The sequence below is a fragment of the Rhodnius prolixus genome, unplaced genomic scaffold (assembly GCF_049639745.1).
Source record: "Rhodnius prolixus isolate KJV_2025 unplaced genomic scaffold, Rpr scaffold_4, whole genome shotgun sequence".
In the NCBI taxonomy this organism is placed as follows: Eukaryota; Metazoa; Arthropoda; class Insecta; order Hemiptera; family Reduviidae; genus Rhodnius; species Rhodnius prolixus.
The window spans coordinates 28,795,666-28,817,790 of NW_027411614.1; the positions used below are offsets into that span (position 1 = coordinate 28,795,666).

The 22,125-nt window shown below is 33.3% G+C and overlaps 1 protein-coding gene and 1 long non-coding RNA gene across 2 annotated transcripts in view; one reads left to right on the forward strand and one right to left on the reverse strand.

The window, feature by feature from the left end:
• The window catches only part of LOC141455657 (uncharacterized), a 39,641-nt gene extending 30,858 nt beyond the window's left edge, over positions 1 to 8,783 (forward strand). The window contains exon 3 of the long non-coding RNA XR_012459381.1: positions 8,584 to 8,783. This is a non-coding gene — a long non-coding RNA (uncharacterized lncRNA). The remainder of the gene's footprint in view (positions 1 to 8,583) is intronic.
• The window catches only part of LOC141456486 (cardioacceleratory peptide receptor-like), a 200,454-nt gene extending 181,968 nt beyond the window's left edge, over positions 1 to 18,486 (reverse strand). Inside the window, exon 1 of the mRNA XM_074132516.1 lies at positions 18,317 to 18,486. Within this exon, the coding sequence (XP_073988617.1) occupies positions 18,317 to 18,391 (75 nt within the window). The 5' untranslated portion in view covers positions 18,392 to 18,486. The remainder of the gene's footprint in view (positions 1 to 18,316) is intronic.
• Between the last annotated feature and the right edge of the window lie 3,639 nt (positions 18,487 to 22,125).

A 22,125-nucleotide genomic window follows, 5' to 3' on the forward strand; every position in this document is an offset into this window, starting at 1 on the left:
ATACACAACAGAAAAATAAAAATAATAAAGGAAAATCTCGAAATACCTCCGCTATTGAGAACGACGAGCTCTTCGAAGATAATACAAGTATCCACCAATCATTAGAAACTCTCCGAGAAAATTCTCCGTCAGCAAATGAGATTGATCATTCTCCAGTAAAAACAAGCAATTGTGAATCCAAATTTTATACTCCCAATCCATTTGCACCACTGAGTATAGAAGATGAACCAACACATGAAGAAAGTCAACCTGTTAAAAATATCAAACCACCTGCAATATTCATCAAAAATGTCTCCAATTTTGTAGAATTCTGCAAAGTACTAACTCAGATTATTGGTCCAGACTCATTCGAATGTAAATCCAGTGTAGACAGTCTATATCTGTCCACAAAGACAGTTGAAGCATATAGATTGACAATACACTATCTTCAAGCCAATAAAGCAGAATACCACACCTACCAAATTAAAACAGAAAAAGCATTCCGCATTGTAATTCGGCACCATACCTTCACCATTCCACCCCAACTGAAATAATTAAAGAGGACCTGGAACGCCATTATTTCAAAGTTAGAAACGTAACGTTGAGAGTTTCTTTATTTTGGAAAAGGTAATAAATTTGAACAAAATGAGTCTAGTGACAATTTTAGGATATGTACTTTTTAATGAATATTGAAATATTGTTTCATTTTAATTTATGTTATTTATTTTAATTTCATTTTATGTTTCCGAACAAGGCGATTTCCCAAAATGGTTTCATTTTTTAATTTGTTCATGTCAGAGCGTTACAAAAACATTTACTAACGTGGAATAGCTAATAATTTTTTTTATTTACGGTTTGTGATCAAAGAAATTCGATCGAGTGAAACTTCACGCAGAAATGTTTTGTAGCCCACTACTCTACCCAACTTATACAAACAAATACTGTTCATCTGGAAAGCTAATCATATGGACTCTTTGTAAGGGTTCAGCGATGAAGATGTGGAACTGTATTTCAGCAAATTAATATTGATTTTCCCATGTAAGGCACAAGCACGATTGGGTTTGCCAAAAAACATGCTTTGTGGGAGATCACTATAAAAGGTCCAGCATTAATTTTATATGCAACAAGTTCAAGGCCTATTTCTTCAAGATTTTATGCGCAGATTTTTTATTTATTTATTATGTGGTTGGCTACAATAAATCTGAGTTCATAAAGGAGAGTCTCATGAATAGAGAAGATTACTATAACAAGCAAAGAGATTTTTAAAACCACTTAGTGTCATGGCCATACCAAAATCGCTGGGGAGTTTATATTCCAAATCTAATTAAAGCAAAACTTTTGATTTAACTGACATTTATTTGGTTGGCCCCTGTTTCTCTAACTACCAACCGTCCACTCGCAAGTTTTTAAGTCTCTTAGTAGGGAAAACGTCCCAGATTCAATCTTTCTCTAATTAGGAGAGGAATATCTGTCAAACCTAGTCCTCATTGACGCCACCTGGCCCAAGTAGTTGGGGCTTCAACAAAAGAGATACTCAAAGATGAATAGAACAGAGAGTACATCATCTACTTTCTCTGTTCTTGTCCAAATTGATTTTCTTACTTTTTTATGGGTAACCTCTAAAAAAATAAGTTTAATTTAACCTAGTTTCTTGTTACTTCTCAAAACTATCAACCTGTAAAATGTAAAGCATTAGGAAAACACTAATTCTTGCAATATTTGTAATATATTTAATGAAAGTAGCGCTAACTCAACCATTATTTGAGAAAAGATGGAAAATAAGAACGCCATTTGCTATCCATCTGAAGTATCTAATGAATATAAAAAATAGTCTAACAATATCCAATTACCAGTTGAAGAATTTTCACAATAATAGCTCAAAAAAAACGATAACATTTACTCTACACAAGTAAAACCATTGATTAAAATCCAATTTAGAACAAATTAGTACGTAACTTTGGGAATCAAGTTGGGGAAAATTTCTTCAAAGGGTTATACGAGTAGAATGTCAGCTTATAGCTCCATGAACTCTACTATTTACATCGTGTCAGCTTCATAGCTCTATAAACTCTAAATTTACATTAACTATTTACCTATTGTACTTTAAGAATTATTCTTGAAAAACATTTTTAATATTTCTTGTAACAGTTGGTGTTTAGAGCCTGAATGTAATAAAAGAACTTTTAATTTTTTTATACCCCAATGAATAATAACTAAAAAGTTTTTTGTTTTGTACATAACCGGAACCAAACTTTTTGTGTAGGAATTTTATAGTAACTTAATTATACTAGTTTAAATACATATATAATATTTAAATTAAACTGAGAGCACTCGGCTTTTGATTAAAGTTGCTCTTGGATATCAACCTGATCTGGGTCTCTCTTTTGTCGGTTTCATTTCGCCTATTTATTAGGGAAAGAGTATTAAGGCCGCTACTGATGTGTGTTGAGTAGATGCTATAATGTTTTTTTAGCTATTGAAGTAGATCTTTGCTCAAGTACTTGGAAATTTTCTTCTGACTTATGGGGTTCTATTCTTCTTTTTCTTTTTTTTTAACTTCATTTATCTTCACAATAGCACTACAGTTCTGCAACAAGTGAAGCAGATTACATGACACATATATGAAACAGGCGGAGGATGCATTCACTCAGTCGTGAAACTCTCAAAGAAGAACACTGCACTTCAATCACAGAGCTCTGGCACTTACTTCATTTAGAAGATCTTGTCGTTTAAACCGTTGTGGAGGATATCTTAATAATGTTGGGTAACTAAAGGGATAGGATTTAAGAACACAGAGGGATGTAAAAAGGTAGTATCAGAAATAAGAGCGAATTAAATGAAGTATTTTTGTTTGGAAAAATAGTAATCTGTTGGAACAGTAAGCTTTGATTGAGCCCCAAAGTTCCATTCCGTAAGTCCAGGCAGGTTTCAGTATCATGGTCTAGATAAATCGTTAGTTGTTGTTTAATGAAAGTTTCGATCGTTTGTCGAGAAGTCCAGAGAGAAGTTTGAATCGTCTCATTAGTTCTTTCTGTTTAAACTCTAGTATATGTTTTCCAGGTTAGACGTTTGTCCATTAAGACGCCTCAGATATACAATACCTTCTGTTGTTTGGGTAAATGTGTGAAAGGATTAAACTGATTCTATCTATATTTATTTATGTAATATAAATTTCTATCTGTAATTAGTATAGTTTTCTATTTGTATTACTTTGTTTATATAATTTAAATAAATGCTTAATGACCTTGCCTTAAAAAAAAAAAATTAAAATAAATAAATATAACTTTCTGAAATTATGTGGTGATGTTTCGAGTCTAAAAAGGCTTGGTCTAGCGGAGAATCGATCCTGTATATCTAATCTACGAGGTGTGGCTATTAAATAACGAGACTGATGCTGCTACAGAAAAACTATGCATACGCCAAATTTTAACGACCGACAGCTGTGCAGCGTAAAGACTTTTCTTTCGATTGCAGCATCTCACGTCTTTGTGTATGACTGGAACCGTCGTTTGGGTAAGAGGTGTTAGTTTCGTTTTATCGAAAACATGATACTACACATCTAGTAGAGCAACGAATTGTCGTGACATTTCACATCAAAACCTGATAAAACCGCTACTGAAAACTTATCTTTTATTAAAAGAAGTTTATGGCGATGAATGTTAATTACGTGCGCGAGTTTTTGAGTGGTTCAAGCGTTTCCAAGGTGGCCGAGAAGACGTCGGAGATGATGACCGTCCGGGTCGCCCTTCTACGTCCAAAACGGATGAAAATATCGATTATAATTAATCAACATTACTACCGTGAGGTGCTTGCTCAACTCCATGAAAGAGTAAGGAAAAAACGACCCGATTTGTGGAAGAACAAGTCACGGGTTTTCCACCAAGACAACGCGCCGGCTCACACTGCATTGTCTGTCAAGACGTTTCTAGCCAAGTACAACATCCCAGTTTTAGGCCATCCGGGGCTTATTCGCCTGGCCCTATGTGACTTTTATCTGTTCCCTAAAGTCAAATCTGCATTAAAAGGAACACGATTTCAGTCCGTTGAAGCTGTGAAAGAAAAAGTGGCACGCGTCATGCAGGAGCTCACAGAAAAAGACTTCCAGCACTGTTTCGAACAATGGTAAATTCGCATGGAGCATTGTAGGGATAGGGGAGGGGTGTCTATTGAAGGTGGTAATAACTAGATATGTATAAATTTAAAATAAAATGTTTTACAGAATAGTCTCGTTATTTAATAGCCACACCTCGTATTCTTGCGCTACCAATTTAGATAGCAGTTCTAAATATTTTAGATCTATAGTAGCACTGTTTATTATTTAAAATGTATCTAAAGCTTAATTTATTGAATACTAATAACAAATTCCATTTGTTTTGGAAATCGATTGGAAAATTGGATGATTGTCATAAAATTAATGGAAGAGTGTTTGCCAAACGTTTTTTTTTATAGCTTCAAAACAGTTTGAGGAAACGGCGTAAAAGTTAAATAATGAAGTTTTACCCAACCCAATCCTAGTCCGTCTGAAATATGCAGAGAACAAAAAGTAGAGCTGCTGTGAAGAACAATGTGAAATTGCCTTTGTAACACTAGAAAATTAAAGTACTGGAATGCTTTTGCTTTTCTCAATCTGTACCCAGGCCTAGCGCCTCAATTTACTGCCTACTTCCTCAAAACGGGTTTTAATTTGCACATTTCACAACGATGGAAGAGAAAATTAGTTTCAATATCATGATGATGATGATGATGAGAAATTATTTGTGGTGTTTTTGACTATAATAAACTAATAAAAAAAATTAGGCGCCACAGTAGCCGAGCGGGTTAAGAGGCGAGACCTGCAAAGCTAATATGCATTGTGGTACTGGGTTCGATTCCCGGACTTAGGCCTTAGATTTTATTTAATGGTTAAATGAAAAATAGTAAAGTACGTTTGCTAGTCGCCTCCGTCCACGACATCTGATTGGTAGTTGGCCGTTAAGCCCCGCCTGTAAAAGTAGGCGATTACAAATAAAAAAAATTGTTGATGCTGGAGATAGTAAATACAATGATCTCCCTTTCATTAAGTGTCCACACCAATTCGCACTTATTCTTACCAGTAATAGGTCGATTAGAAGAATGAATTTGGAAATTGAGTTTTTTATTAAAGTTTTAAAAAGTAAGTGAAGGATCCGAATGACAACCTCTGGAAATTTCAAACAGTTCGAAATTAGATTTCACAACTAACTTCGTTACCTTTACTAAAAAAGTTGTTTTATTTTTGTGGAGAGAGCTATAACTTTTTTGAATTAAATATAATTGATCACAATAAATAAATGGAAGTAAATCCTAATATCATCAATTTTATAATTAAGATTAAATAAAATGTGTTAATGAAAATATGAAATAATAAATGCTAGTGGCGCAACTGATCGATGCGCCAACAAATCAAATTAAAAAAAGTAAATGCTAGTCCAATGGGGGCGCCAACCACTTACAGTGTGAAACATGTCTGAGAATGATGGATGTACCAACACGATTCAATTTAAGCAAATAATTTTATTAATGATTTAAGTTCTAGCTTGGCTATTCCTCATTATAAACTATCCCGAAAATATTGAATTTTTAAATGATTAATAATGAACTTTGTATGGAATAAAACGGACTTATTTGTTTTAATTTTAATCTTTGATACAAAGATTTTTAAGTTTAATATTAAAACTCACAAAAAGATTTATTGTAATCTGTTGGACAGGGCAACATTTAATCCGATTCTGACGTGGCACTCCTCGGAATCAGACATTCAATTAGAAATTCAGATTATCAATAAAACATAAATCGATTGCTCATTCATCAGGAGTGTCGACCCAGACTTCAATAAATGTAATTAAATTTTGTAGTAACTTAAAATCCTCACCGCGAATTAAAAGGTTTTCAGTGACCATGCCAAGCTTTATACTGTAATAAATCATTGTATTCATGAAATCTGGGTGATACTGCCCCTCTCATGAAATCAATAAATATTCTCTTAGTCAGAAAAATGTTCAAGGTAAAATTGTAGGCCGTTTTGTCTTCACATAAAACCTTAGGCGACAGCCAAAGAAATTGAGAAAGTACTCAACATAAGCAGATGACGGTATTGATGGTATTCCTCCAATTTGGACTTTCAGTTTTTTGCAGTTCAGTTAGTTTTTTAAGGGAAACTTCTTCTTTCTTGGTATTACAGTCCATGAAAGGCCTTAGGCTCTTCAATTTTTCAATCAAGGTTTCAAGACGTATTAAGGTTTTGCCAAGTAGAGTTGACCCAACCTCTGTAACAATAGAAGATCTTGGATTTAAAGGGTTAACTTCCCTTTGCCCAAGCTAACTCCCGAGGGTAGAGTAAGGCCTTGGGTGTATAGTGTTGGCACCTTAGTATGCTTGTTTACGTGAACGTAGTATAAAGTGTATAGTGTCCGTTAGTGTACAGCGAAAGTGCATGAAGTACTGAGCTAGAAACCCGTGGGATTGCAACACCCAGAAAGCTGTGTGCATCAGCGACCCCCAGCGGGATTAACAGAAACTGCTGCGACTTAAAGAGTTATCGGTTTTCAGTATTATCGAATTTGAATTTTCATTGTACTCCTATGTTTTGATACAAACAAACAAACAGTTGTTAATAATGTTTTTGATGTGAATGCCATCAATCGTGATTATCTCACAATTGTGTAAGTGTAATGAGTAATTCAAAGACAAAAATTACAGTATCGCGTGTGCAATCTTGAGTTCATGAATGTTTATGAGTAAGGAAATTAGATCCAACAAAATCTTTAATCGTAAAAAGCGTCTCTTTTCACCTTTACCTCCTCAGTGTTATTGTTCCAAATAGTTCGGATTTTGCGAAGCTTAAAGACTCAAGTCCGTGTGATTTTTGTATCAGATCTTGGCTTTAGTTGTAGCTCTTTTATTACTTGAGTTTTCCTAAAAAAATAACCAGTGTACCCTCAAGCTTGGTAGTTGGGTTTCCTAAATAAAGAAAGCGATAAGTTCAAGAATCGTGGACTTAATACGTGTTCTTCTGGGTTCGAGTACAGCTGGCTACCCTAACATTATTTTTCCCCAGGAGCGTCTCACTGTTCGTGATGATAGCGCTGTCAATAAAGACGCAACATACATTAAATTTCGGAAGGAATTTTAGAAGGCTACGGAGCTGCAGTTACCTGAGATGTTCATGAGGCTAAATTAGAAATACTTCCTTTAACTATTAGTAGTGCAAACAAAGGAACACTTTAGGAATAATACTATACTCAGTAAAGTAAATGTTTACTAGCAAGAGAAAAGAGTTGTTATTTTTACCTAATCCAGGTTTAGCCAGGAATTGTGTTTGATTCACCAACACCTTTCTACAAAAACTGTAGGTAGCAATTAACAGACTATGGTAGTCTGAGATATCTGGTTGGTTGAACTTAAGCCTGTTCGCTCTTGGGACAGGGTACCTTTCTTCTAGTGGGGAATTGTTTTTACCGGCCCAGCGCTGGATTACTGGATAGCTAGAGAGTTGCGGTTTTACACACTTTGACTAGTGAAGAAGAAGAAAAAAAAAATGTCAGATATTCTTCAATATTTATAGTAAAATTAAATATAATTTGAAACTGAAACTCAACTGAAAACAGAAGCTTTTGAAAATAAATTCTACTGAAAAGAATTATACAGGGTGAACCAGTAAGTAATGTCCATAGGCCCAGTGTGTGTACGTAGTACATCTAAAGTGGAGTTCAATGACGTATTGGCCAACTTCATATTTTCTACTGTTCTTGAGTGACGTCACTTAATTTTTTTCTAAAAACTTTACTTTTTTCCAATAAAAATGTTATTACTCAACAAAGTTTTAGTCCGAATTCGATTTTGATGACCCGGTTAGAAATACAGATAAATTTTCTAAAAATTGACACCATTTTGAAGCATAAGTTATTCTCTAAATAGCCTCAATCTTCCTCGCAATACTGGAAAAATAAAAGTAATCGAAATTTTTAAGAAAACTCATTAGGCCCTTATGTGATCCATTATCAGACCTAGGTGCTGGAACTTTTTATAAAGGTTTCCTTGTCTAATGGGCTTTCAAACTTTATATCATTATCCAGGATCCCTTTTATCTTCGTATGAGAAATTACATTTGTTTTGCAAGAAAACGTGTTTACGTGCACACAACAGTGTTAGTTTATCAAGTTGTTTAATTCATTGAAAACTCTTTTAGATGGACCGAGTCAATTTTTAAAGTAGATTATCTTAAAATAAGGAAGTCAAAGGTCACAAATTGCCTTTTAACCATTTACTTCTGATCTCACTGAAATATTTTAGAAAATGTTAGGAAATATTTCAAAGTCCACTTCAGATCGTCTACACACAGTGGGCATATGGACATTAGTTACTGGTTCACCCTGTATAAATACGGAGTGAAATTAACTTTTCCTGTTAATTAATTGCATATGCACTTTATTTTACGCAATTGTTTCTTTTATTTATAAAATAAATTGCAGTTGCTATCCAACTCAACGGAATGCTGTGGAATTAAAAACAGTCACCAAAAAAAAAACAAGATATGATAGCCATATGATTATTGTTTTTTTAATTGAAATATTTACTGCTTTTCAGGGTTTATAAAATGACGTTTCATTTTTCAACTAGCAAAAAAAGGCATAAAAACAAGGTCATCTAAATTAGAATATTTTCTACATGTTCGCAACTAGACGCAATTATCACAATAAACATTCAGCTCAAACCCAGACAGTTTGCAACTAAATATTTATCTGATTGGAACTTTTATGAAAATTTAAATAAAACTTTATGTCTTCCACGTGTGTGGGCCGTATTATTTTGTTCATTTAATGAAAATAGTAAAAATCTTTAAATTTAGAATCTAGCATTTCTCACTTCTTATACTTATAAACATTCTTCATTACATTTAGATTCTCTAAACATTACTCCTTAATTCACTTGGCCTTAACAAACTATAGCATTTTTAAATACCTTTGAAACACCACATTCTCTAATATAATGGACACGCTTTTAAACTCAAGACTATTACTCAAGCAGTTGCTTTTGATCTATCTGGACGACAGTGTATAAACTTAACAGTAACTACGCATTAATTACAGTTGCCCAAATTACAAAGAAAACATACAAATTACAATAATGTAGGTTACAATACATAGTTTAAATATAAAAAAAACATTTGCCCAAATGAAGTAAAGAATGGTCCATGAATGCTAATACCCAAATATAGCATTACATAGACAATTATGACAAGATCTAGAAAATAATAAACAATGATAAATTTGAGAAATAATCAATTCTTAAAATCGCATGAATAAAAATCGAAGGTAGTTCCTCCACACTCATTACTTTGATTTAATTTAGATAACTAAGTCACGGATACCCTCTATCGGGCGCATTTAATCTGTGAGATGAAGAGGACATTTTCTTTTGATAGAAACTCGGGGATTTCTTAGAATGAGCCATGGGCCCTCAGTAGCTTCCTCTTTTACCTTCTTCTAACCGAACGTCCTGTCGGTGGTGTTACGTGGTCTTACTTAGCGTCCGCGTAATCAGTTGCGACCGATGGGTAGACAAATTTTTCAGGTTTTCTCATCAAAAACTCTTACACAGTAAGTATTATCATTTATGAGATAGTTTCCCATTCATTGATTATTTCTGCAATGAGTGGTTTTTTTTTGTAGAATAACATTGAATAGAAGAAAGAGAAGGAGATTCAGACTCTGAACAAGAAGCTTTTTTTTATAGACGAACATGATGCGGATGAATTAGAGTGGGTATGTACAGGATAAAGTAACCAAATTGTCGGTTAAGTAAACCTACTTCTGGTGTTAGATGAGGAAACCATAATATTTTATTGCGTTTGCCAGGTGAAGTTGGTGACTATAGGAATACAGAGTGTACAGAAACGTTCAGAGATGGCTCGTGGTCATTTTTTCGCTCTTCTGAACAAAGCGGACACCAAAACGTACAGAATTTCTTGGATAATGATGCTAATAAACTATTGCATATTTACAAAATATGTGCACCTCCAAATTATGGATTTCTGTGACTTTTCTATTCATGTTAACCCTCAAGCCACAAGATGAATTTTCCTGACACGAACACTAAGGTAGGGTCGGATCCGACCCGATACTATATTTTCTTGCTTACAGTGAAAAACTCAAATATAACTCAAAATAACACATTTATTTCTATATAAAATGTATAAATTTTTTAATAAATTGTATAATTTTATGGCATTAGTCTATTTAGAATAGACTAATAAGTGAAGAAATGAACTTGAAAAAGGAACTTTGTTTCAATAAAAACAAAACAGTTTACAAAAAGGTTGAATGAAAATTAAAGTAAAATAGTGGTGTGGTAACAAAATTATCACATTGTTAGGGAAAAAATCATTTGATTGTTCGCCATTATCAGTGGGAACAAGTAGGACATATTTTCTAATCGTAAGGAGTAATTCTTTTGAAAAACGCTCGTTTTTCAGTCTTTTTTCTTCTAGAGGAAGCGTCAAGGCAAACGCAAGATTCTTGAGAAACGTCGAACGTGCATCTCCAGAGTAACTTTCGTCATTTTTGTTCCACTTGTACAGGACAAAACGTATACAACGTTAATACCAAGGTCGGGTCAGATCCGACCCAGAATCTGACTTACTGAAAGAAATACAAACCTAGAGAGCGGAGAGACCCTTACCGAATCGGCGGAAACAGTGTGGCCTCTTCCTAAGGACTCACAGAAAGGGTATACCGAGTCTAATCGCTAAGAGTTAATTGTGGGGGGATCAATGGAAATTTGTATTCGCCTCGGGTCGGATCCGACCCGCATCTTGTGGTTTGAGGGTTAATGTTCCATTCTACTTGACAAGTTTTTTTTTTAAAGAAAAATTGAAATAAACTGACATTTTTCATACGTTTTCAAAACATTTTTGAAGAAATTAACAGCTATTTGGTCATTAATCTTACAGATTCGTTGCACCCTATGGTGTTACAAAAATATTGGGCCCGATGAAGGGTTAAAATGTCTAATTCTAAACAACTCATGCTCAGGTTTTTGAACATGTTGTACATCAGCATATGATCTTAATGAATTAAGTAACAAATGTAACTTCATCGTTATGAATAGTGCAGTAGGAAACGTAATAAGGTGCATTGACTATTCGGCGAAGGATTTTATGGAGTCGTATGTCCAGCAAAAGCTTATTTTGGATTGCCGATACGTATGATGTTTGAAGATAAGTAGGGTGGCCAATGCAGGCGAATAGAAAACTGATCTAACCATTTTAGTTTTCAGCAAAATAAGTGCGTTGGTATCACTGAAAACCAGTAAGGTATCAACCTTGACGCCACTATCTATGATGGCCCTAATTTCCACAATTAGGTCTACTGAGAACAGATTTTGATAACTTATGATTAAAAATGATAGAAGATTTGAATTTACTAAGACTTTATTAAATTTAAATGAAGTAAACAATGTTTATTGAATAATTTAGAAGTGAATAACTAGTAACAAACACTAGTAACTAGGAGATTCTATTAAAGACGTAATATTATATCGGAGATGCAATTATAGCATCCGTTAAATTTTTGCTTTCTATCTAAGCAAAGCTCTCTATCATATAAAAATAATATAATAATACAGTAAAAACTAAATTTCATTTTTTCACCTTAAACAAAAAAAAGGCACTGTAATATGGCTAGTCTGGAGTTAAAGAAAGAATTTTCAGTCATTAACAGTAACTGAGCATTTAAAATTCATGAAGTTTTACAGTACTACGTAACAGTGTAATCAAAATGCGCTCCATCTCTTCAAAAACTTCCGGATTTAGGCGAAAGACAAGCTTTCAGACCCTCATGGACTAAATCAAAACAGTAATCGCTACCGGTGTGGAAAACTGCGCAAATGTTGAAGGCTAGGAAAAAACGCCAGCGTTTGGTATAATGCATAAAAGGTTAACAAATTTCGTTTATTCAAAGAACATCTAATTCAAATCTACTTTGTTTTTTAATCATTTTTGCTGAAGCTACACTTGAAGAGTGAACTATACGTAGTTATAAAGACTAATAAAAACAATGTTTTCTTTTTATAAAAATATTTTAAAGTAAAGCTATCTACTGTATTTAAAAAATGTCACGTTCCTTTGTTCTGTTTATCATTATTGTATTTTTTTTTTTAGAGCTTATTAATCAGTGGTCCATTATTCATAGCTTTTTTATTATAAAACATTGAATTATAAGTTCATTTTTAATAAAACAAAGAACTAATAGCATCATTAGTGCAAAAATTGACCATAACATTGCTCTAGTCCAGTGGTCGGCAAACTTATTAGCCAAAGAGCCAAATATGAACATTACAACGATTTTAAAAAAAATTGGGAGCCAAATCTGCTTGTTTAGTAAACTTTTATTACACTAAATAAGTAGTACACTAAATAATACTAAATTTCATACTTAATAAATATTTATTAATGCGAACAATGTGCTTGCATCTCCTTGGAAAGTTTGAGTAAGTCAGGTTTGTATGTTGTTGTTTTTAATTTTAGGCATGATTCCAAGTTCTTATCAATAAGACGACTTCTCAGTTTACTCTTGCTAATGTTCATGCTTGAAAAAGATTGTTCGCATATATATGTAGAACCGAAAAGGGAAAGAACAGCAAACGCGAGCTTTTTCAGCTGATCGTAAGAGTCAGGAATACTATTCCAAACGTTGAAAATGATCATGTCTTCCTTCTCCAGGTCATTCAAAGCAGACCACTTGTGTTGTAAACTAAGATCACATTTTTTCTTCTCCAATATTTCCAATTCAACACAAAGACGTTCGAATTTAGAGCGCCATATCTCCTTGCTTTTTAAATCCAGCAATTGTATTTTAAAGCTACCAATGTCAATTTCAAAAGGAGAAAATTTCAACTCGGTTATCGTAGCATTAAGAGGATTTTTGACAAATGTTGCTTTGCTGTTTTTAAATTCCTGAAACCTGCTATAACATACGAACAATTTCAGCCGGTAGCTTGTACATGGTTTGTGTTTACGTTTACGAAAACTAATAAAATTAAACTCGTTGTTCATTAAGTATTTTTACAACAATATAAAATTTTAATTACCTATCTATCTTTTAACTTAAACAAAAAATTATACATGTTCTCGATTTATAGAAGAATTTTAATTTATAAAAATAAGATGTAATTTTTTTCTTACCAAGTTTTTTTTTAAATGAAAATATTATTGCGCCTTCCGTGGATATTTGTGCCAGAGCCGCACTTAAGGAGCCAAAGAGCCACATGCGGCTCTGGAGCCGCACTTTGCCGACCACTGCTCTAGTCAATGCAAAACCAGTGGCTCTATTTTCAGCAATTAATTAAAAAGCAGTGTAAACACTATAAATAAAAACATCAGGGGCTACAAACTTTATTTGATCATTCCGTAAATAAAAAAATCATTCTCTTAGTAACACACGAGCGCTTAGTTATCCGTACTGTTCATGTAAATATTTATTTATAATACAGTCAGGGGTGTTCAGCCAGAAGGAACTGCAGGGTCAAACAGGACATGACTCCTCTGTAACCCAACATCGTTCTTCTAGAAGTGTCTTTAATCAAAATTTTCGGAAAACCTTCTTTTCATATAAATCTTACTTTTTAATACGATTTTCCCTCTCCCTCATCTCACAGCCTTTGCGATTAACAGTAATTAGATGAAAGAAAATTGTTTGTAATGAGGTACCAAGCTGGTTAAATTCAAGAGAATGAGATCCTAATTTCGCTATGATGTAATAAATTTGTTAAATTTAAGAGTAAGTTTTTTATGCTAATTATTCATAATTAGGATCCATGTAACTTCAATATGTGAGATAAAAGTTTTAAGCTTAATAATAAAGCGTATATGTTATCCATACTTCACGACATTGTGTGAACTGTAAATCTGAAGAATAAGTCATAGAAATGGCAGAGGGTGTAGCCTTTGTGATCTTTAGTTGGTAGTTTGTTAAAATTATGGTATAATTAGTGTAGGCAATGTTTTCAAAGCCAAGACTGAGGCTTATTATTAATTACTTATTCTTTAAAAAGCAACCCTCTACAACTAAATTGTTATAGCTTAAAATTTTTGTTTAATCTAAATTCATCATTAATCAGTCTATCTCTTTAACTTTAATAAGCCTAAAGTTATTTTGTAGTAAGTGCTAGACGGTACAAATGACTAAATTTTGCCGACCAAAAAACTTTTGAAACGAAAAAAGTTTGGTCTGTTGCCATAACTGTTTACTTGTAAGTTCAAATGGTGAGTGAAGAAACGAACAGAACTAAATATGAACAGATTTGTGTTTGTTTAAATCCGTTCCTTAAACAATAAAAAATTAATTTAAAAGTAAAAAGACTACATTCATTACTTTAAAAAAAACAACACATCTTTAGACAATAACAGGTCATAACAAAATGATAATAATTAAAACAATTAATAGGGAAGGGATTAGCTATGAGGTTAGCATACTGGACTCCCACGCGGAGGTCCCGGGTTCGAATCCAGCAGCTGACCCTTAGATTTTTTCTTCCTAGGAGCTTCTTACAGCTCACTGTCCGGTGATGGACAGTGTTGTCTGTAACGAGAGAACACTGTCCGGAGGTCGGCAGTGCACTGAAAAAAGCTCCGGGCGCTAATGACCTCAGCTGTTGATGCGCAAAAAAAAAAAAAAATAAAACAATAAGTTATGGTAATATAAACCAAAATGTCCGTTTATAAACACACCATGTTCCCCGCTTCGAATCTGAACAATCGTAAGCTTAAAAAAAATAAAAATTCAGCGACTAGGGATGATTTCAGTGTTCTATATGTTCCCGCCTTCACACATAACAAGTTTTCGTGATATAAATATGTCCAAATGGACTATTTCATTTTTGATTTTACCTTTACTTCAGACGAAATAAATATGGACGATAGCCGAAGATACTCCTTTGTAAACCTCAAAATAAGACGTGGTAAAGAGTTTGATTTCCGGTATTGACCTTGAATTCTATAAACATCGTAAACAAAAGATTTATAGCTAAGGATTTTAATCCATTTTGCGAACTCAGTCCGCGGATCAAAAGTTGGATGTGAAGTCCGCTTGAAATAATGGGTATCACTTTTTTTCTATAGGCAGCCCAAGCTGGATTCGAAAATTGAATGATTTTCTAACGCAGGGGTCGGCAACCCGCGGCTTGCGAGCAGCATGCGGCTCTTTTATCCAAATTTTGTGGCTCTTCAGCCTGTTCAAAATAAATTTTATATTTCAATTTTATTGAAACAAATGAAAATTTCATTTATTAGAGTAGAGAATTTTTTCAAAAAGAATTTTAAATGTGATAGGTTTGAAATTGAATAGAATTATATTAAAATACAGTACGTAATATAGAGGACTGCCGCCATTTTCATTCAAATACAGGTTTAGTTATTATTTATTTGTTTATTTACTTTGCAATTTCTGGAAATAAATATATAAAACATTTAAATGTTATTGAATATCACAAAATAATAATTTGCGAATACAAATGATCTACAGAGTTTCTTTACACTATCATCCTTGCGGCTCTTGGTAAGATTTATTAAAACTATTTAAGGAGAAATGGCTCTCTACTTAAAATAGGTTGCCGACCCCTGTCCTAACGTAAATCGGTAGATATCTGTTAAACTTTACATAAGAAATGAATAAAAGGCATTATTCAGCCATTCTTCGATATAATTTATTGTAAATTAAATTCTGATAGTACAGCTGTACAAGGTTAATAAAGTAAATTTATTTCATCAGAATTCTGGATTCGAAAACGATACTACATAAATGGTATTTGCAGAGAAACGCGATTAGTAAAAACATCCAAGAAGAATAATTGGCAATAACTGTAAAATAGAAAAGATTACGGTAATCCTCAAATTAAACCCAAAATGGGTTCTCAGTGGAGTAGAGGATACGTTGATATTTGTTTTCTTTACTTCTCACAATTTCTAAACACGGTTAAAGAAAAAGTAAAATGTAAATTAGTTTATTGATATAAAGAAATATTTTAATTCAGTGATTCAATTAACAATTCGGTTTTAAGAGCAAATTGTTTTTTCTGCAAATTATTAAATATTTATCAAACAAAAAATACTTATTTAATATTTATAAAAAATAAAAATAAAAAGATTCTTAATGAATGCACAGAAGTTTTGGTCTAGCGCTTTATTTTTTTTAAGACGATAAAATCAATGGCTTCTATTGCTCCATAACTCACAAAAAAATAAATGAAAAATGATGGACGCGAGTTGCCCAAGCTAGGCAGACAAATATATTTACAAGATATAAATATTTAGTTTTGGTATTTTAAAGTATTCTCTAAAATTTTTATCAATAAATACGCTTAAATTGGCTCCCAGAGAACTTTCTCGATACCAGGCTCCAGATAATGTACTCTCTTATTGGTTACATCAGGTCGACCTCCTTGGGAACAGAAATTCTAGCAAGTTAGACTAAACCGTGTTTCTCGGCGAAAAATTGCCAATGTTTTACAATGTTCTTAATTAACACAATTAAAAACAAGTTTTATACACCCATTTATCTACGAGTATTAAAGACGATGCACTTTCTGAGTTATGCAGAAACTCATAGAAAATTGTCTACATTGACTTTACCCCCTTTAATTCAATTATCTACCACGATGTTGTCAATAAATGTAAACTAGTAATAGCTGAAGTGAACTTGGATTCCACCAAAACAGGGTATTATTATTTAATAATATAAAAAAAATAATCTAGAAATGACAAGTAAAGATTATTTTCTCTTTTAGGAGCATCTTTTATTTGGCCAGGAGACAATAATCAATTTAATAATGAATCAACAAAATCACAGTGATTGCTGTAAAAGTTACAATCGTTTGAGGTTTTGATTGATTCTGTTTCCAGATTAAAATACTAAATTCTAAGCATTCGGACTCACTGACAAGGAAGAAATAAGTTGAATTAGTTTTTTTAAAAGCATAACTCTTTTAATGATTCAAGCCCGCGATGCCTAAATTAAAATTCATGAACTTTGAAACAGCCATAATATTGTACTTGTAAAAAAAGTATAGCATTATGCGAATAATACTAAAATAAGTTACATGGTGAAGAGGCAGTTACTTTTTTAGGTTTATGTGTTTTTAAAAACAATGTAGATAAGCTAATGTCATTCCCTAGGCCTAGGTTAGTGTATCTGTTTCGCGGATTCATGGTTAAGCCTGAATCTGAATAAGAATCACCTCCGGAATGTTGCACGATTTTTAGGCAGCGATATCTGCTTGTGAGAGAGGGCGTTTTGGTGGAACTTTGTAGGAAAGGAGCCAGAATTTCAGATAAAGATTTGATTAAGTTAGTTGAGTAAAAAAGATAATACCAAATAGAAAACAAAATAATGATCGATAAATTGTTATGAAGCTACTTGAAATAATTCAAAAAGTACACAGTTGTTTCTGTTCGATGTAGCAACAATTACTGAAGTGTACTATGAATGTTAAACTTAAAATAATATAATTTATTTCTTATTAAAAAAATGTTTACACGCATGATTTACTTACTATAGCTAACTCAAAAAAACAGTTTTAGGAATCAAAAAAAATTACAATCATAAACAAATTATAAAGGAATAAAAGTAAATTGCAACCAGATATTAAAGTTGGTAAAGTACTAAAAGACTACAACAAACAAACAAACAAATCCCTCTATTGTAGGCTGTAATAATAATAATAACTTTAAACTTTCTGAACAAACAAAGTAATAATTATTCTTGCTTCTTTTAGAATCTTTTTCCACTTCCTTTTTAGCTTTAAAACTTATCAAGGAGTTAAAAGAAAAATACCACAAATTTATTATTATAGTTGGAATAAATAGCTGTTAATATTCAAACTATTTTATAACTTTCATACACAATTTTTAAAAAAATTATTTAGTGGATTCGTTAGGCAAGAATGCTTACTTGTTTACTGTAAAAAAAAGGGTCTGTATATTTTATTATTTTCAGTTTATTCTATTTAGTAATTAAATATTCACCGCAAATTTAACAGATTAAAAAAAAAAGTAGTAAAAATTTTGCTAATACTATTTCCTTTTAAAAATTATTTTAAAGGATTTTATAAAAACTAAAATATTTAGTAGTTTAATCATGAAATAATCTTCATTTTCAAAATTCGAACCTTAATTTAGAAAATAATGAGCGTAAAAATGAATTTAGGTATTACTTAAACTTATTACTGGACATTAAAAAAAGTATATATTTTTTTAATGATTAACGGTGCCCATTCAAAATTTCATTTTTTTCTAAAAAAAACGAGTTTTTTTTTTTAGACGCACCTCGTAGAAGTAAAACGAGCTGATGTCCGACTCGTTGTGGCATGCGACACACGGAGGCTGTTTGCTCGCCTCCATCCGGTCTGCCGTTCGACAATATACTGGCCTCCTGTAGTCGAAATGATTATGAACATAAGAACGCAGACGCGCATGAGCTGGGAAGATATTAAAGCGCGGGAGTTGAACTTGCTTTTTCTTTTTTTTCTTTTGCACTTTTTTTTTTTTAGAAGTCGCCAGACAGTCTACTATAATTATTTCTCCAAATTATTAATTATTACAGATCTTTGAGACAGGACAAATTTATTTGTTTATTTTGGTAAATAAAATTCTATGTCGACCACATCATTGTCCACTGTTGCCAACTTCTTTTTCTATCCCTAATTCACCAATAAAGAAAAATAATTGGAAATTTGGACGTTATTTTTATACGTTACTCTTGCAAAAAAATTTCTATGATTCTTCTAAACCTAAAAGTAGGTGCTTACATTTTCCAGTGTGATAACTCTACTATACAACGAAAAGAACTCTAGAATTGTCCCGATATTCTTTAATAAGTTTTTATACAATTTAGTAGGGCGCCACGGTAGCTAAGCGGTTAGAGGCGAGACCTGCGAAGCTAATATGTATTGTGGTACTGGGTTCGATTCCCGGTCTTAGGCCTTGGATTTTATTTAATGGTTAATAAAAGAAAATTACAGTAAAGTATGTTTTGCTAGTCGCCTCCGTCCTCGACACCAAATTGGTAGTTGGACGTTAAGCCCCGCCTGAAAAAATAGGCGATTACTTTACTTTACTTTACTTTTTTACTACAATTTAGTATTTCAACTCAATTTAACATACGTTTTTTATATCATATGGCAATTAATACCAGTAACTAAACAACACTATTACACATCTCCCCTCTGAATTTCGCTTGCTATCTCTCACCCCTCAATCTTTTCTAAATCGACGTCCCGAACGAGTGACACTGTCTCTGGCAAATCTCCCTGTACCACTTCCGATGAAGTATTGTTCCAACCGTTTTTCATAGATCTGCCAATCATCCGTTATTATGTTGAATTCCGCAATACTTCCAACCTGATACATTATACCTGTTTTAGGTGCTTCACCTTGACTCTTTCTATTCTTTGGAGGTGCCATAATTTATTTTACTCGTCGCCAGTGTATTATCTCTACTATACAACGGAAAGAACTCTAGAATTGTCCAGATATTCTTTAATAGGTTTTCATACAATTTACAACTCAACTTAACATACGTTTTTTTATATCACATGGCAATTAATACCAGTAACTAAACAACACTACTACATCCAGTAGAGAAAAAATCAAATGAAACAATTATTTATAAACGTGTTCAAAGCTTTCAACCAAATCTTGGTCTTGGTTTCAGCCATCTTGGGGCTGTGGTTCGCAAAGGTGGTACTGAGATATAGATGAACAGTGCGTGATGAGTAAGGAAGAAGTGATCTCGTTAGTTTGGTCATGTGAGTGTGAATGGCCTTGAATGTCCAGTTCTCTGGATATTTGTGGGTTCCTAGTAAATCACTTTACAAAAAAAAAAAAAAAAACGGTAGTCTTTTATTAAAATGAACTAGAAATTATATTTGGTTGACTCTACATAGAATTTTTTTTAAAAAGTGCGTCAATATCTGAGCAATGTTCTCTCGTTGCAGAAATCCCTTTTTTTATCCATGAATAGAGAGCTGTGAGAAAGACTGTAAGGCTGGAAACATAGTGGAGCGGCGGGCAAAGCGGCGATGATAGCGAAGAGCACAGCGGCAAAAACAAAAACTAGAAATAGATAGAGTTGCTCTATCTTCGCTTTGCTCGCCACTATGCGCGGTCCCATATGTTTACTTGTGTTTGATTTCGCCGCTTCGCTCTTCGCTATCATCGCCGCTTTGCTCGCCGCTCCACTATGTTTCCAGCCTAAGACTTCTTATTAAAATCGCATTCACTAAACCATTTTTCTGATCCATTCCCTAGATTCTTTTAAACAGAGAATTTAAAAGATGTTTTACCACATACATTACCAACTTAGTTGACATAAAATTAGATTCTTAAAGTACCAATTTTTAACTTAAATTTAGCAATTTTATGAGCTTGGGTTCCTGATAATTTTAACAAGTACTATTAAAGAAGTTTATGAAGCACGAAATCATACCTAAGATAAATGAAGAAAGCAAGAGGCAATTTAAAGAGATGCATAGACATGCTCTTTCCTGCCAATTGTCCCTTACTGCCAAAGAAATAGATTCGGCTTTAACCGACTTACAGCCATTGTCTGCTTTACAGATGCAATTCCGGCTTGATTCTGATACACCTAGATTTAGAAATGCTTTTAGATAAGCAGAAATAAGAAAAGAAAGAAAAAATTTATGAATAATCACCTTGTTTTTCGGGTATCCCCAAAGGAAATAGTCCGTAGGTGTCAAATCCGGTGAGAGAGGTGGCCACTGAATCGTCCCCCGAGTCGACATAACACGCCCATCAAATTGCCTACCGTGATATCTCTTTACATACCTTGCATTCTAAGCAGGGCAGCCGTCATGCTGGTACCACATCTTTCGTCTCCTCTCAAGGGGTACATTCTCCAAGAAGTGTAGAGGAAGAATGTTGGTGAGGAATTGAAGATAAAAATCTCCATTCATTTTCCCTTCATAAAAGTATGGTCCTATAAGTTGATTCCCAACAAGACCACACCATACATTTATTCCAAGTACAGTCTGATGACGGGTTTCGTATGTGATTCGAGAATTTTCTTCGGCCCATACTCTGAAATTCCATCGGTTTATGATGCCGCTATTGGTGAATTTAGATTCATCCGTCCAAAGAATATTCATTAAATATTCTGGATCTTCTGACAATTGCACATCGATCATTGGAATAAATTCTATACGGCGTTCATGATCAGTAGGGCGCAATCCTTGTATGATATGGGCCCTATAAGGTCGTAAGTCGTAGCTTTTTATAATCCTCCAAACAGTACTTTTAGAGATACTTTACTGATTCTACGTACGGATGAAGAAGGGTATTCTCGGATCCAGAAAAGTACATCAAGTTCATTGCCAAACGAACGGACAGGTCTTGGAAAATTCTGATTTTTTAAATTTGGACAACAGATCCAAATTCCCGAAAAGTATGTGCTACACGTAAAAGTGTCTTTCGCGGTCGGGGAACCTCTCCTCTCCTCTTCTCAACTGAGCGCTCTCAAAGCAACCCTCCCATATTCTTAAAAAAACATCATACATATCGACGTTGAAAAGGTTGAAACACTATTCTTGGCCTGTTCAAAGAAGCAATTAACAATAACTGTATCATTAGTGTAGGTACACGTTGAATAAGTAACTGTAAACCTAGTAACTTAACATTTATTACTAATCGTTAAAAGTGCAAAATATTGGATTTCTTATAAGAATCATGTTTTCATTCATAACTTGTAAAATATCGCTCACAGAAAAAAACCGTTCAAGTAAATTTTTCTTACTAAAAATAGAGGAATCTATTTCTTAAATAAAAACCACATCTCCCCATTTGAAAAAATGAAGTTGGTGCCTGTATCTCGCTTCTGGAAGCACCGAAAAAAAATTACAAATTAAATTTGGATTTCTAGCAAAAAACTAAGGGAACACGTATTTTTTAAGTTTTTTTTTATAGCTATCTTAGTTTCCGAGAAAAAGTCGTTATCCATATCGCTTGGGACACCCTGTATATGATGTCTATATTGAGAACTTTTGAACGAGCCATAACACACCGGTTTCTTTGAAATTTGTTACATTACAACGCGAAGCATCCTCATTAAGGCAGCAATG